The sequence below is a fragment of the Erithacus rubecula genome (genome assembly GCF_903797595.1).
Source record: "Erithacus rubecula genome assembly, chromosome: 2".
Taxonomy (NCBI): domain Eukaryota; kingdom Metazoa; phylum Chordata; class Aves; order Passeriformes; family Muscicapidae; genus Erithacus; species Erithacus rubecula.
The window spans coordinates 726,107-738,542 of NC_136685.1; the positions used below are offsets into that span (position 1 = coordinate 726,107).

At 54.4% G+C, this 12,436-nt stretch overlaps 2 protein-coding genes across 2 annotated transcripts in view; one reads left to right on the plus strand and one right to left on the minus strand.

Annotated features, from left to right (window-relative positions):
* The window catches only part of OST4 (oligosaccharyltransferase complex subunit 4, non-catalytic), a 220,721-nt gene that overhangs the window by 91,808 nt on the left and 116,477 nt on the right, over positions 1 to 12,436 (minus strand). The gene's annotated exons all lie outside the window — the stretch shown is intronic.
* The window catches only part of DTNB (dystrobrevin beta), a gene marked incomplete at its 3' end in the record, with an annotated part of 83,331 nt that overhangs the window by 34,680 nt on the left and 36,215 nt on the right, over positions 1 to 12,436 (plus strand). The window contains exon 10 of the mRNA XM_079298277.1: positions 2,375 to 2,523. Within this exon, the coding sequence (XP_079154403.1) occupies positions 2,375 to 2,523 (149 nt within the window). The remainder of the gene's footprint in view (positions 1 to 2,374; positions 2,524 to 12,436) is intronic.

Below are 12,436 nucleotides of genomic sequence, written 5' to 3' on the forward strand. Positions count from 1 at the left end.
GGTATTAGGACTGGGATTAGGATTAGAATTGGTATTGAGATTGGGATTAGGATTAGGGTGGGATTAGGATTAGGAGTAGGGTTGGGATTAGGATTAGGGGGTGGGGTTGGGATTAGGATTGGGATTATGAGTGGGATTAGGATTGGGATTAGGAATATTGTTGGGATTTAGATTGGGATAAGGAGAGGTATTAGGATTAGGATTGGTATTGGGATTAGATTTGGTATTGAGATTGGGATTTATTGGGATTTATTGGGATTGGGATTATGAGTGGGATTAGTATTAGGGTTGGGATTGGGATTAGGATTAGGAATGGGATTAGGATTGAGATTGGGATTAGGAGTGGGATTGAGATTGGGATTAGGTTTAGGAGTGGGATTGAGATTGAGATTAGGAGTGGGATTGGCATTGGCATTGGAAATTGGATTAGGATTAGGAATGGGAGTGGGATTAGGAGTGGGAGTGGGATTGGAAAGGGGAATGGGAATGGGATTAGGAACGGGAATAGGACAGGGATTGGGGATAGGGATGGGAATGTGATTGGGACTGGACATGGGATTGGGAATGGGATTGGGATTGGGACTGGACAGGGGATTGAGAATGGGATTGGGAATGCCCTGTGAGCCCATCAAGCCCAGCCATCCCCAGCTCTGCCCAGGCCACCAGTGTCCCCTGTCCCCAAGTGCCACAGCCACAGGGCTTTGAAATCCCTGGGCAGCCCTTTCCAGGCAGGAATTGTCACCAAGCCTTGCCAGGGAACAATTCCTGCCCAGGATCCCACCCAGCCCTGCCCCTGGCACTGGGAGCCATTCCCTGGGTCCTGTCCCTCCAGGTCCTGATGAGTCCCTCAAATCTCTGGGAGAGAAGTGACCAAAATAAGAGAGAAATAATTTTTCAGCATGTGAAGAATTTAGGAAAACTAGGTGTTTAAGTTTGGAGTAATCACACCTGTGTGCATAATTTAAATTCTCTGTGGGGTCAGTAAGTGATATAAAATCAAACTGTGCTTTTCACAGCATTTCAAAGTAATTAAAGGGGCAGGGTAGGAATGAGATGAGCTGTAAGGTCTCTGACATCACAGACCATTGCAGGATGGGATGATACTGGGAAGAGCAAGTGCCCATTCCCTGGATGAGTTGCTTTGCTCTCCAGGGCCTCACACAGTTCTGCAGCTTCCCAGGATGGAGCTGGCAGCTGACAAATGGAAATTCCAGAACCTAACTCTGTGGCTCTAGCTCCTGTCCCAGGCTAATCTAAATTTTAATTTGCATGTCCCTTGAGAACTGGTCCCAGTTCCACTTTGGGGTGTTGTACAGGAGCAGTAATGAATTCCCCAGGAGTAATTAGCCAGGGGTTACACCTTGCTGGGGTGTGAGAGCAGCAAAAGGAGCTGCCAGGTTATGTCTGAGCTCCCACAGCCGTGGAATTATGGAATTATTGGGGTTCCCATGTCACTGCTGGGAGCTCAGGGAGTGCAGTATCACTTTCAGACTGAATTTTGTGAGTCACTGTGGGGTTTAAACCCCATGTTATGATCATGGCTTGGGGCAGGAGATAAAGGGATTCCTGCCTGTGCCAGCACTGTGCCCCACTTTGGTTTGGCATATAAAGACCAGAAATTTAGGAAGTGGCAGCTCCTGCCCTCAGAATGCCCCCTCTGTGTTCAGAGAGTGAGTGCAACAATCCCTTAATGGGATGCGATTAATTCCAGAGAGAACCCCCAGGTAATTGGTTTAGTTCCTAATCTTACATAATTTTGTTAAACTTTCAATTGTCAGTATCAGAGCACTTAAAACCTTCCAGAACTTGTGTGCCAGTGCAGAGTCTGCACAGATTTCCCAGGAACTCTGTAACAAACCTGGCTGTTTCTGAATGTCCTGCCCTTTCTCACCTGATTCTGCACCCTGCCCTTCCCAAGCCTCACCTGTGACAGCAGTGAGGGATTTGACTTTACAAAGGAGCTGTGGGGCTGCTGGATAAAACCAGCGCTGGGAGAGAAAAGAAACAGTGGGAGGATTGCACTGACTGAATGGAAAGAGATTGGATTTTACAAACAAACTGGGGGTTTGCTGATAAATGAGACTGGATATTGAAAGATGAAACAAGCAATGGGGAAAACTGTGAATTAAAAATGAAAAGAGGGGTTATACATTAGAGGGGCATCTCAGGTATCAGTGTTTGGGCAGTCTGTGCTTCAGCCAGTGGGGAGAGAGAGGGAAATTGGGATAAAGGAGGCTACATCCTCCAAAAATCTGAGCCCGGGGGATGCCCCACGGCCTCTCCTTTATTGGGATAAAGCAAAAGGACTGTCCTGCTCCTGTGGGACACAGAGTCCTGCGTGCTGCCTGTCTGACCGTGCTCCTGCCCTCCCCAGAAGTCCCCGGCCAAGAAGCTGAGCCACGCCATCAGCCGCTCCCTGGGCTGCGTGCCCAGCCGGGACCCGCCGCGCCCGCCGCCCCCCGGGCCGCCCCCCGGGCCGCCCCCCGAGCTGCCCCCGCGCGCCCCGCAGCCGCCCCACCTGCTGTGAGTACCGACCCCTCCCTAGGGTGTGAGTGCAGACCCCTCCCCGGGGTGAGACCCCTGCCCCAGGGTGTGAGTGCAGACCCCTGCCCCACCTGCTGTGAGTACCGACCCCCCCCCAGGGTGTGAGTGCTGAGCCCCCTGCCCCACCTGCTGTGAGTACCGACCCCTCCCCAGGGTGTGAGTGCAGACCCCTGCCCCACCTGCTGTGAGTACCGACCCCTCCCCAGGGTGTGAGTGCTGAGCCCCCTGCCCCACCTGCTGTGAGTACCGACCCCTCCCCAGGGTGTGAGTGCTGAGCCCCCTGCCCCACCTGCTGTGAGTACCGACCCCCCCCAGGGTGTGAGTGCAGACCCCTCCCCGGGGTGAGACCCCTGCCCCAGGGTGTGAGTGCAGACCCCTGCCCCACCTGCTGTGAGTACCGACCCCTCCCCAGGGTGTGAGTGCTGAGCCCCCTGCCCCACCTGCTGTGAGTACCGACCCCTCCCCAGGGTGTGAGTGCTGAGCCCCCTGCCCCACCTGCTGTGAGTACCGACCCCTGCCCAGGGTGTGACCCCCTCCCCAGGGTGAGACCCCTGCCCCAGGGTGTGAGTACCGACCCCTCCCCAGGGTGAGACCCCTGCCCCAGGGTGTGAGTGCAGACCCCTGCCCCCATGCTGTGAGTACTGAGCCCCCTGCCCCCATGGTGTGAGTGCAGCCCCCTGCCCCCATGGTGTGAGTGCTGAGCCCCCTCCTGGGGAGGGCCAGCTCTGAGCCTGGCACCTCAGCTGTGGCTTGGCTCCTCTCACTCAGCCCTGCACTGGACCAGGCTCTGCTTTCTCATTTATTGGGGATGGTATGAGCAGAAGCAGAATGTCGTGGTAATGAGTGTCATGGTAATGTCAGTTAAATGGTCTGAACAGGCACAGGAATGTGTCAGGCACATTGCAGGGCTCAGCTCCTGGTGCTGCCTGGGGCCTTGGCTTCCCACCCATGTCCTCTCTTCATGGCACTATTTTCAGATATTTTCATTATTTCCATGGCATTATTGTCACCCTGCTGTGGTGACCTCACTGTAGCACAGTTGGGATGGACAACCACTGCACTGGTGCTGGTCTGAGCAGCCTGAGGTCACTCTGCTTCCCCACTTTGTCAGTTTTCACCTCAAAAATGAAAAAACTGAGAGAAAAAGACCCAAACAAACTGGAATCAGTCTCCAAATAAATCTTAGTGTCCTGCAGGGGCTGGAGGAAAACTGTTCACATCTGTAGGAGAGAGTGAGGAGGGGCAGCACTGGATGTGACCCCAGGGAGATGGAGCAGCCCCCCTGCCATGGGGCATTTGGAGGCTGGGAGCAGAGGAGCTGAGCTGATGCTCCCCTGGTTTTATCTGACCCTGAGTACCACCAGACTGCCCTGGGAGGGGTTTCTCTGTCCCAGTGCTGGGGTGTGGCTGTCCCTCCTGTTCCCTGTGCCATCCCAGCCAGGCTGTGCTGCTCTCCTGCTCTGCAGCACAGGTGTCTCCAATAAAGGCAGGAGCTTCTCTTGGAATGGAGAATGTAAACCCCCTCCTCCAAATGATTATAAATTTGAAATTAAGGGGCTCTCAGGCAAAGAGATGGGAATAGGAATAACAGTTCTTTACTGAGACAATTAAAATAGCAATGCAGTATCACACAGAACAATCCCAACCCTGCCAGAGTCAGAATCCAAGCTGACACAGTCAGTCAGTCAGGGTGGTGGCACAGTCCCATTCCATGGTGCTGCATCCTCCTGCAGGGGCAGATGTGGCTCAGCTGGAGCAGTGCTCCTGGAGAAGGGGCAGTTTCCTCTGAAGCTCCAGGGATGATGTGCAAGGGTCTGGTTTTCCTCTGGAATCCAGTGGAAAGGCTGCTCTGGTGTTCCAAATGTCAGTTTTTCTCTGGGTAGGAAAGGCTTGGCTCCTGCCCTGGCTGGAGCATCTCCCAGTGGGATGATGGAATTTTATCAGCCATGCCCTGGGACTCAGTGGCCATGAACAGGAGATATCTGCTGGAGGGAGGATGGGCTGTGGAAGATAAAGATGATTGCTCAGCTGGTTTTTAACAATGGCCCATTAACAGGAGATATCTCCCACAGGGCTAAGATTCACTGCCACACCCAGTTTTTAACAATGGCCCATTAACAGGTGATATCTCCCACAGGGATAAGAATCTGCCACACCCAGTTTTTAACAATGGCCCATTAACAGGAGATACCTCCTGGATGAAGGGTGGGTCATGGCAAAGGTAAAGATGACTGCCCCAGCTGGTTTTTAACACCTGACCCATGAACAGGAGATATCTGCTGGAGGGAGGATGGGCTGTGGGAAGATAAAGATGATTGCCCAGCTGGTTTAAAGATGGCCCATGAGCAAAGAATGTGTGAGATGAGGGTCACTGCCCCAGCTGGCTGCAGCAGATAGGGACAGAATTCACATTTCTGGAGTACACAGAACACACATTTCTGGCCACATCCTGCACTGCAGCCCAAGGCAGCTGCTCTGCCCCTCCCAGAGCCTGATGCTTCCATTGACTGCCTGTTCTGCTGCTCCTTTAGCAGTGTGGCATTCCCCCAGGAAAAGCTGCAGCCTAAATTGCCACAGTGCTGGACAGGTGAGAGCTGCAGAGGTTTTTGCAGTGTGGCTTCCTGCTGTGAGCAGTGCAGAGCTGCAGGCCTGCAGCAGCAGCTGCCACCCTGGGCTGCTCCCAGCCCAGCTTGGAGCTGGTTCCTGCTTTGCTCTGTGCTTGTTCCCTGCAGTTCCTGCCTCCCTGAGGGTTCCCCCTGTCCCAGTGCTTGCTTTGGTGCCCTGCAGTGAGGGATCCACCTGGTCCCATGGAATATGAGCTCTGCTCTGCTTTCCTTGGGGCAGCTGGAAATGGGAAAGAGCTCAGGGCTCAGTCCTGCTGAGACACAGGGACACGGGGACAGGGACATGGGGACAGGGACATGGGGACAGGGACATGGGGACAGGGCTGGGCACCTCCTGCAGGGACAGGGACATGGGGACAGGGACATGGGGACAGGCCTGAGAACCTCCTGCAGGGACAGGGACAAGGGGACAGGGACATGGGGACAGGGCTGGGCACCTCCTGCAGGGACAGGGACATGGGGACAGGGACATGGGGACAGGGCTGGGCACCTCCTGCAGGGACAGGGACATGGGGACAGGGACACGGGGACAGGGACATGGGGACAGGGACATGGGGACAGGGCTGGGCACCTCCTGCAGGGACAGGGACACGGGGACAGGGACACGGGGACAGGGACATGGGGACAGGGACATGGGGACAGGGCTGGGCACCTCCTGCAGGGACAGGGACATGGGGACAGGGACATGGGGACAGGGCTGAGAACCTCCTGCAGGGACAGGGACATGGGGACATGGGCACAGGGACAGCTGCCCAGATCTCCTGGCAGCTCAGAGACATCTGCTCTGTGCTGACAGCTTTAATTAACTGTAACAAACAATGCCCTAAAAAGCCAAAGGATCTGGAAATAGGGCTGATGGTCCAAGGACAACTCTGGGAGCAGCAGGCACTGACCTGGAGCAGAAATGGTGGCAGCAGGTGATTTATATCCAGTGCCACATCACAGGGACAATCACAGGGACAATCACAATCACAAAAAGGACCCCCTGGGGTTTATATAAGGGACATCAGGCCCCTGTGATACCATTGAAACAACAAAAATACCAATAAACCCCCTGCCAGGGGTTTGTAGCCAGTGCAGATTTTCTGATGGAGCTCAGCCCCAAGCAGGAATTGCTGCTGCCCCAGAGAGTCACTCCTGGGGTGTCAGGGACAGGTTAATTTTGTTTGATTTGTGTGAAGGAATCAGCACCTACAGCAACATCAGCACCTACCAATAAATGACTGTGGAAAAGCTGAGATCTGCTCCAGCTGAGGAAGTAAAGAATGAAAATTCTAATAACTGGGGGGGCAGTTTAACAATAGTTGGCCAAAGATTCCAGGGAGAACAAGGCTTGGAAGGGAAAAAAAAAAAATCAGGAATTTCTGCATGGAAAGGGTGCTCAGGCCTTGGCAGGGGCTGCCCAGGGAGCTTTGGGGTGCCCATCCCTGGGGGTGCATGTGGCACTCAGGGCTCTGGGATGGGACAGGGAGGGATCAGACACAGCTGGGACTGGATGGTTTTGGGGATCCCCAGTGATATTTGGGGTCCTGTGGGGTGCTGTGTGTGTTCTCATCCCAGCTGCACTGTGAGGTCATTTCCCAGTTGGGGCTCAGGTGATGTCACTGCCTGGGGACAGAGGGTGAGGTCACTCAGGGCAGCTGTGGCACATCTGGAGCTGGTGGGGAATGAGGGGCTGGGCAGGGGCTGAGCTGTCCTGGTGCCAGTGCAGCCCAGTGGGGTCCCCTCAGCCCCAGGGTCCTTCCCGTGGGGCTCATTTGCATTAATGACACGGGGGTGTTGTTAATTGGAAGACTGAGGAGACAATAATCAAAGCCTAATAAATGCAGGAGCTGGGGAGGAATCTGTGGCAGGGGTGTGGAGCAAGATCAGCCCTTCCAGGCCAGTCCATCCTGGGGTTCCAGTATCCATGGGAATTGTTTATCCCCTTGGCCTGATGGAGCTGCAAAAGGGGCAGAGCCCTGCAGGGTTCTGTGCCATTAACACTCATTTCCACGAGGAGGGAATGTGTGAAATAGAGGGGAATGAGAAAATACTGGGAATGAGGCCAAGTGAAAAGAAAATGTACTGGGCAGAATGGCTCAACAGCAAATTCTGGAGGTCGTGGTCTGCAGGGGGCTGGATGTGAATTTTCAGGTGGGTTTGTGACCATGGATGGTGACAAGACCCAGGAGAGGCTCCTGGCTGGAAAACCCTGGGAAGGAACAAAGGGCTTGAGGTCAGTGGAGATGGTTCAGGGGCTGGAAATGTTTGGGGATATGGGCAGAGCCCAGCCAAGGACTCCAGGGATGCAGGTTAAGGAATGGTTGGATATCTCTGAAAATACCAGTCCTGGAGAAATGAAACATAATCCTGGGCCTTTGGCAGAGGACAGGGAGCAGGAACTGAAGGGAGACACCTGCAGAATAATGAATATGAAACGTGAAGATCTGAGAACCCCAGAATGGGTGGGAAGGGATCCCCAAATCCCCCCCAGTGCCACCCCTGCCATGGGGACACCTCCCCCTGTCCCAGCTGCTCCCATTGTCCAGCCTGGCCTTGGGCACTGCCAGGGATCCAGGGGCAGCCACAGCTGCTCTGGAAATGAAACAAGATGCTTTAATAGAGAATGTAAGGAATTAATTGTTAGAATCTGTTATCCCAGTGGTGCTGGGATTTCCACCACTGGACCTTTAACACCAGTTAAAGTGTTTTTAAATGCACTCAGGATTCCAGTCAGGCTGCTGTTCCCTGTGTGATGGAAGCTCTGTTATCTCAGTGTTTCTCACTGCTTTAGGAGATAGGAAAAATGCAGATAAAAATGTTAATGGAGCCTCAGAGTCTGGGATTTTGCTGGATGCACTGTGGAGCCCTGGATGTACATCCCTGAGGGAATCAGGGATTTGCTTCCCTCACATTTTAAGGAATGAGTGAGTGCTTCTGAAGCCACCTTCAGGTTGGGTCAGTAAGAGCAAAAATGGAAATTCTGCAATTTGCTGTTGGTTTGGTGCATTCTGCATTCCCTGATGTCCCTGCATCCTCCTCCAGGTTGGAGCTGTCACTCTGCTGGCAGGGAACAGGGACAGGACAAGGGAAATGGGCTCAGGCTGGGCCAGGGCAGGCTCAGCTTGGACAGCAGCAGGAATTTAATAATAAAAAAAAAAAAAAAAAAAAAAAAATTAAAATAAAAGTTGTGAAAATAATTTGAAAGATAATATCTAAAATAGAAAAGTTTGAAAATAATTTGAAAATTAATAATATTCAAAAATAAAAGTGGAAAAAATAATAATAAAAATTATATTAAAAATAAAAGTTTAAAAATAATTAAAATAAACTAAAAAATAAAAGTTGTGAAAATAATTTAAAATACTGTATCTTAAAAATAAAAGTTAGAAAATAATTTAAAAATAATAATATTAAAAAATAAGAGTTGTGAAAATAATTTAAAAGATAATAATATCTAAAAAATAAAAGTTAGAAAATAATTTTAAAAATAATAATATTAAAAAATAAAAGTTGAAAAATAATTTAAAAAATAAGAATATTTAAAAATAAAAGTTGAAAAAATAATTCTAAAAAATATTTTCTAAAAAGTTTAAAAAGATTTTAAAATAACATTATTTTAAAAATTAAAGTTGCATTTTCTTAAAAATAATAATGCTAAAAATAATAGTATTTAACAATAATAATATTAAAAAATAAAAGTTAAAAACAATTAAAATAATGATAATAATTGTTAAAAATGTTAAAAATAATTTAAGAATCCTGACAGAACGAATCCCTTCCGGAGCCGCCCCGTGCCCGGGATGCGCTGCCGGTGCCCGGCGCGCGCTCCCGCCGCGGCCCCGTTGCCATGGAGACGGCGCGGGTGCGCGCATCCCCCGGGATGGAGCGGGCCGGGAGCGGCGGGCGCCGGGCACGGGGCAGCGGCGGCGCGCAGGTTCGTGCTCCTGTCCCTGTCCCCATGTCCCCCCTGTCCCTGATCCTGTCCCCACATCTCCCTGTCCCTGTCCCTGTCCCCATGTCCCCCCCGTCCCTGATCCTGTCCCCACATCTCCCTGTCCCTGTCCCTGTCCCCATGTCCCCCCCGTCCCTGATCCTGTCCCCACATCTCCCTGTCCCTGTCCCTGATCCTGTCCCTGTCCCCATGTCCCCTCCTGTCCCTGTCCCTGATCCTGTACCCCCCTGTCCCTGTCCCCTTCTGTCCCTGTCCCCTCCTGTTCCCCCATGTCCCCTCCTGTCCCTGTCCCTGATCCTGTCCCTGATCCTGTCCCCCCTGTCCCTGATCCTGTCCCCCCCTGTCTCCTCCTGTCCCTGATCCTGTCCCTGTCCCTCCTGTCCCTGTTCCCTCCTGTTCCCCCCTGTCCCCTCCTGTCTCTAATCCTGTCCCCTCCTGTCCCTGATCCTGTCCCCACCTCTCCCTGTCCCTGTCCCCTCCTGTCCCTGATCCTGTCCCCTCCTGTCCCCTCCTGTCCCTGTCCCCTCCTGTCCCTGATCCTGTCCCCACCTCTCCCTGTCCCTGTCCCCTCCTCTCTCTCCGTGTCCCCTCCTGTCCCTGTCCCCCCCGTCCCCTCCTGTCCCCTCCTGTCCCTGTCCCCCCTGTCCCCCCATGTCCCCTCCTGTCCCTGTCCCTCCTGTCCCTGTCCCTGTCCACTCCTGTTCCCCCCTGTCCCCTCCTGTCCCTGATCCTGTCCCTGTCCCTCCTGTCCCTATCCCCTCCTGTCTCTGATCCTGTCCCCCCTATCCCTGTCCCCCCTGTCCCTGATCCTGTCCCCACCTCTCCCTGTCCCTTCCTCTCTCCCCGTGTCCCCCCCGTCCCTGTCCCCCCTGCCCTCCCCGTCCCCCCCTGTCCCTGTCCCCTCCTGTCCCTGTCCCTGTCCCCTCCGCTTTGTCCCGCTCGGGTCAGGTCGGAGGAACTGCGGGAGCGGGAACAGCCCCGGGACAGCTCCCAGAGCCTGGGCTCGTTCGATCGCTCCGGAGCTGTGTAGGGTGGGCTCTGAGCTGTGTAGGGTGGGCTCTGAGCTATGTAGGATCGTTCCTGAGCTGTGTAGGGTGGGCTCTGAGCTGTGTAGGGTGGGCTCTGAGCTATGTAGGGTGGGCTCTGAGCTGTGTAGGGTCAGCTCTGAGCTGTGTAGGGTCGGCTCTGAGCTGTGTAGGATCGCTCCGGAGCTGTGTAGGGTGGGCTCTGAGCTGTGTAGGGTCGGCTCTGAGCTGTGTAGGGTCGGCTCTGAGCTGTGTAGGATCGCTCCTGAGCTGTGTAGGGTGGGCTCTGAGCTGTGTCGGATCGTTCCTGAGCTGTGTAGGGTCGGCTCTGAGCTGTGTAGGATCGCTCCTGAGCTGTGTAGGGTGGGCTCTGAGCTGTGTCGGATCGTTCCTGAGCTGTGTAGGGTCGGCTCTGAGCTGTGTCGGATCGCTCCTGAGCTGTGTAGGGTCGGCTCTGAGCTGTGTAGGGTGGGCTCTGAGCTGTGTCGGATCGTTCCTGAGCTGTGTAGGGTCGGCTCTGAGCTGTGTAGGATCGCTCCTGAGCTGTGTAGGGTCAGCTCTGAGCTGTGTAGGGTGGGCTCTGAGCTGTGTAGGATCGCTCCTGAGCTGTGTAGGGTCGGCTCTGAACTGTGTCGGATCGTTCCTGAGCTGTGTCGGATCGGCTCTGAGCTGTGTCGGATCGCGCCTGAGCTGTGTAGGGTGGGCTCTGAGCTGTGTAGGGTCGGCTCTGAGCTGTGTCGGATCGGCTCTGAGCTGTGTAGGATCGCTCCTGAGCTGTGTAGGGTCAGCTCTGAGCTGTGTAGGATCGGCTCTGAGCTGTGTAGGGTCGGCTCTGAGCTGTGTAGGATCGGCTCTGAGCTGTGTAGGGTCGGCTCTGAGCTGTGTAGGGTGGGCTCTGAGCTGTGTAGGGTCGGCTCTGAGCTGTGTAGGATCGCTCCTGAGCTGTGTAGGGTCGGCTCTGAGCTGTGTAGGATCGGCTCTGAGCTGTGTAGGGTGGGCTCTGAGCTGTGTAGGATCAGCTCCCAGAGCTTTGTAGGATCGGCTGGGAGGGATGCAGGAGTGTCACCTCGGACAGGAATGCGGGGACAGCCGGGAGGGACAGAGGAGCCACCGGGAAGGGGATGGGATGGGATGGGATGGGATGGGATGGGATGGGATGGGATGGGATGGGATGGGATGGGATGGGATGGGATGGGATGGGATGGGATGGGATGGGATGGGATTCAGAGGATTCAGGGGATGCAGGATCAGCTGGGACCGGGCACTCCCCAGACATTCCCGCGATCCCAGCGGGGAGCAGGGCACAGCAGAGTTCTCGGGAAGTGACCCTGGCTCCGCCTTGGCGTGGCTCCATCCCCCCTCCCCGGCATTCCCCGGGATCCACCCCCGGGATCCACCCCCGGGATTCAGGGATTATTCCCCCGGCATTCCCCGGGATTATCCCCCGGGATTCACCCCGGGATTCACCCCGGGATTCAGGGATTATTCCCCCGGCATTCCCCGGGATTATCCCCCGGGATTCAGGGATTATTCCCCCGGCATTCCCCGGGATTATCCCCCGGGATTCACCCCGGGATTCACCCCGGGATTCAGGGATTATTCCCCCGGCATTCCCCGGGATTATCCCTCGGGATTCAGGGATTATTCCCCAGGATTCAGGGATTATTCCCCCGGCATTACCCGGGATCCACCCCCGGGATTCAGGGATTATTCCCCCGGCATTCCCCGGGATTATCCCCCAGGATTCACCCCGGGATTCAGCGATTATTCCCCGGCATTCCCCGGGATTCACCCCGGGATTCAGGGATTATTCCCCAGGATTCAGGGATTATTCCCCCGGCATTCCCCGGGATTCACCCCCGGGATTCAGCGATTATTCCCCCGGCATTCCCCGGGATTATCCCCTGGGATTCAGGGATTATTCCCCCGGCATTCCCCGGGATTATCCCCTGGGATTCAGGGATTATTCCCCGGGATTCACCCCGGGATTCAGCGATTATTCCCCCGGCATTCCCCGGGATTATCCCCCGGGATTCACCCCCGGGATTCAGGGATTATTCCCCCGGGATTCACCCCGGGATTCACCCCGGGATACACCCCGGGGCGTTTGGCATTGCAGAGGGGATAAAGGCACAGCAACATCTGTCCAGCTGCTGCAGCTGCTGCATTTCCCAGCCCGGGCAGCTGCTCCCTGCCCTGCTGGGCCGGCACTCAGGAATTGGCTCTCAGGTAAAAGCAGCAGAGGTGAAGGAGGTGAAGCTGCTCAGTCCCTGCACTGGATTGTATTGATCATCACCAGCTGCTGC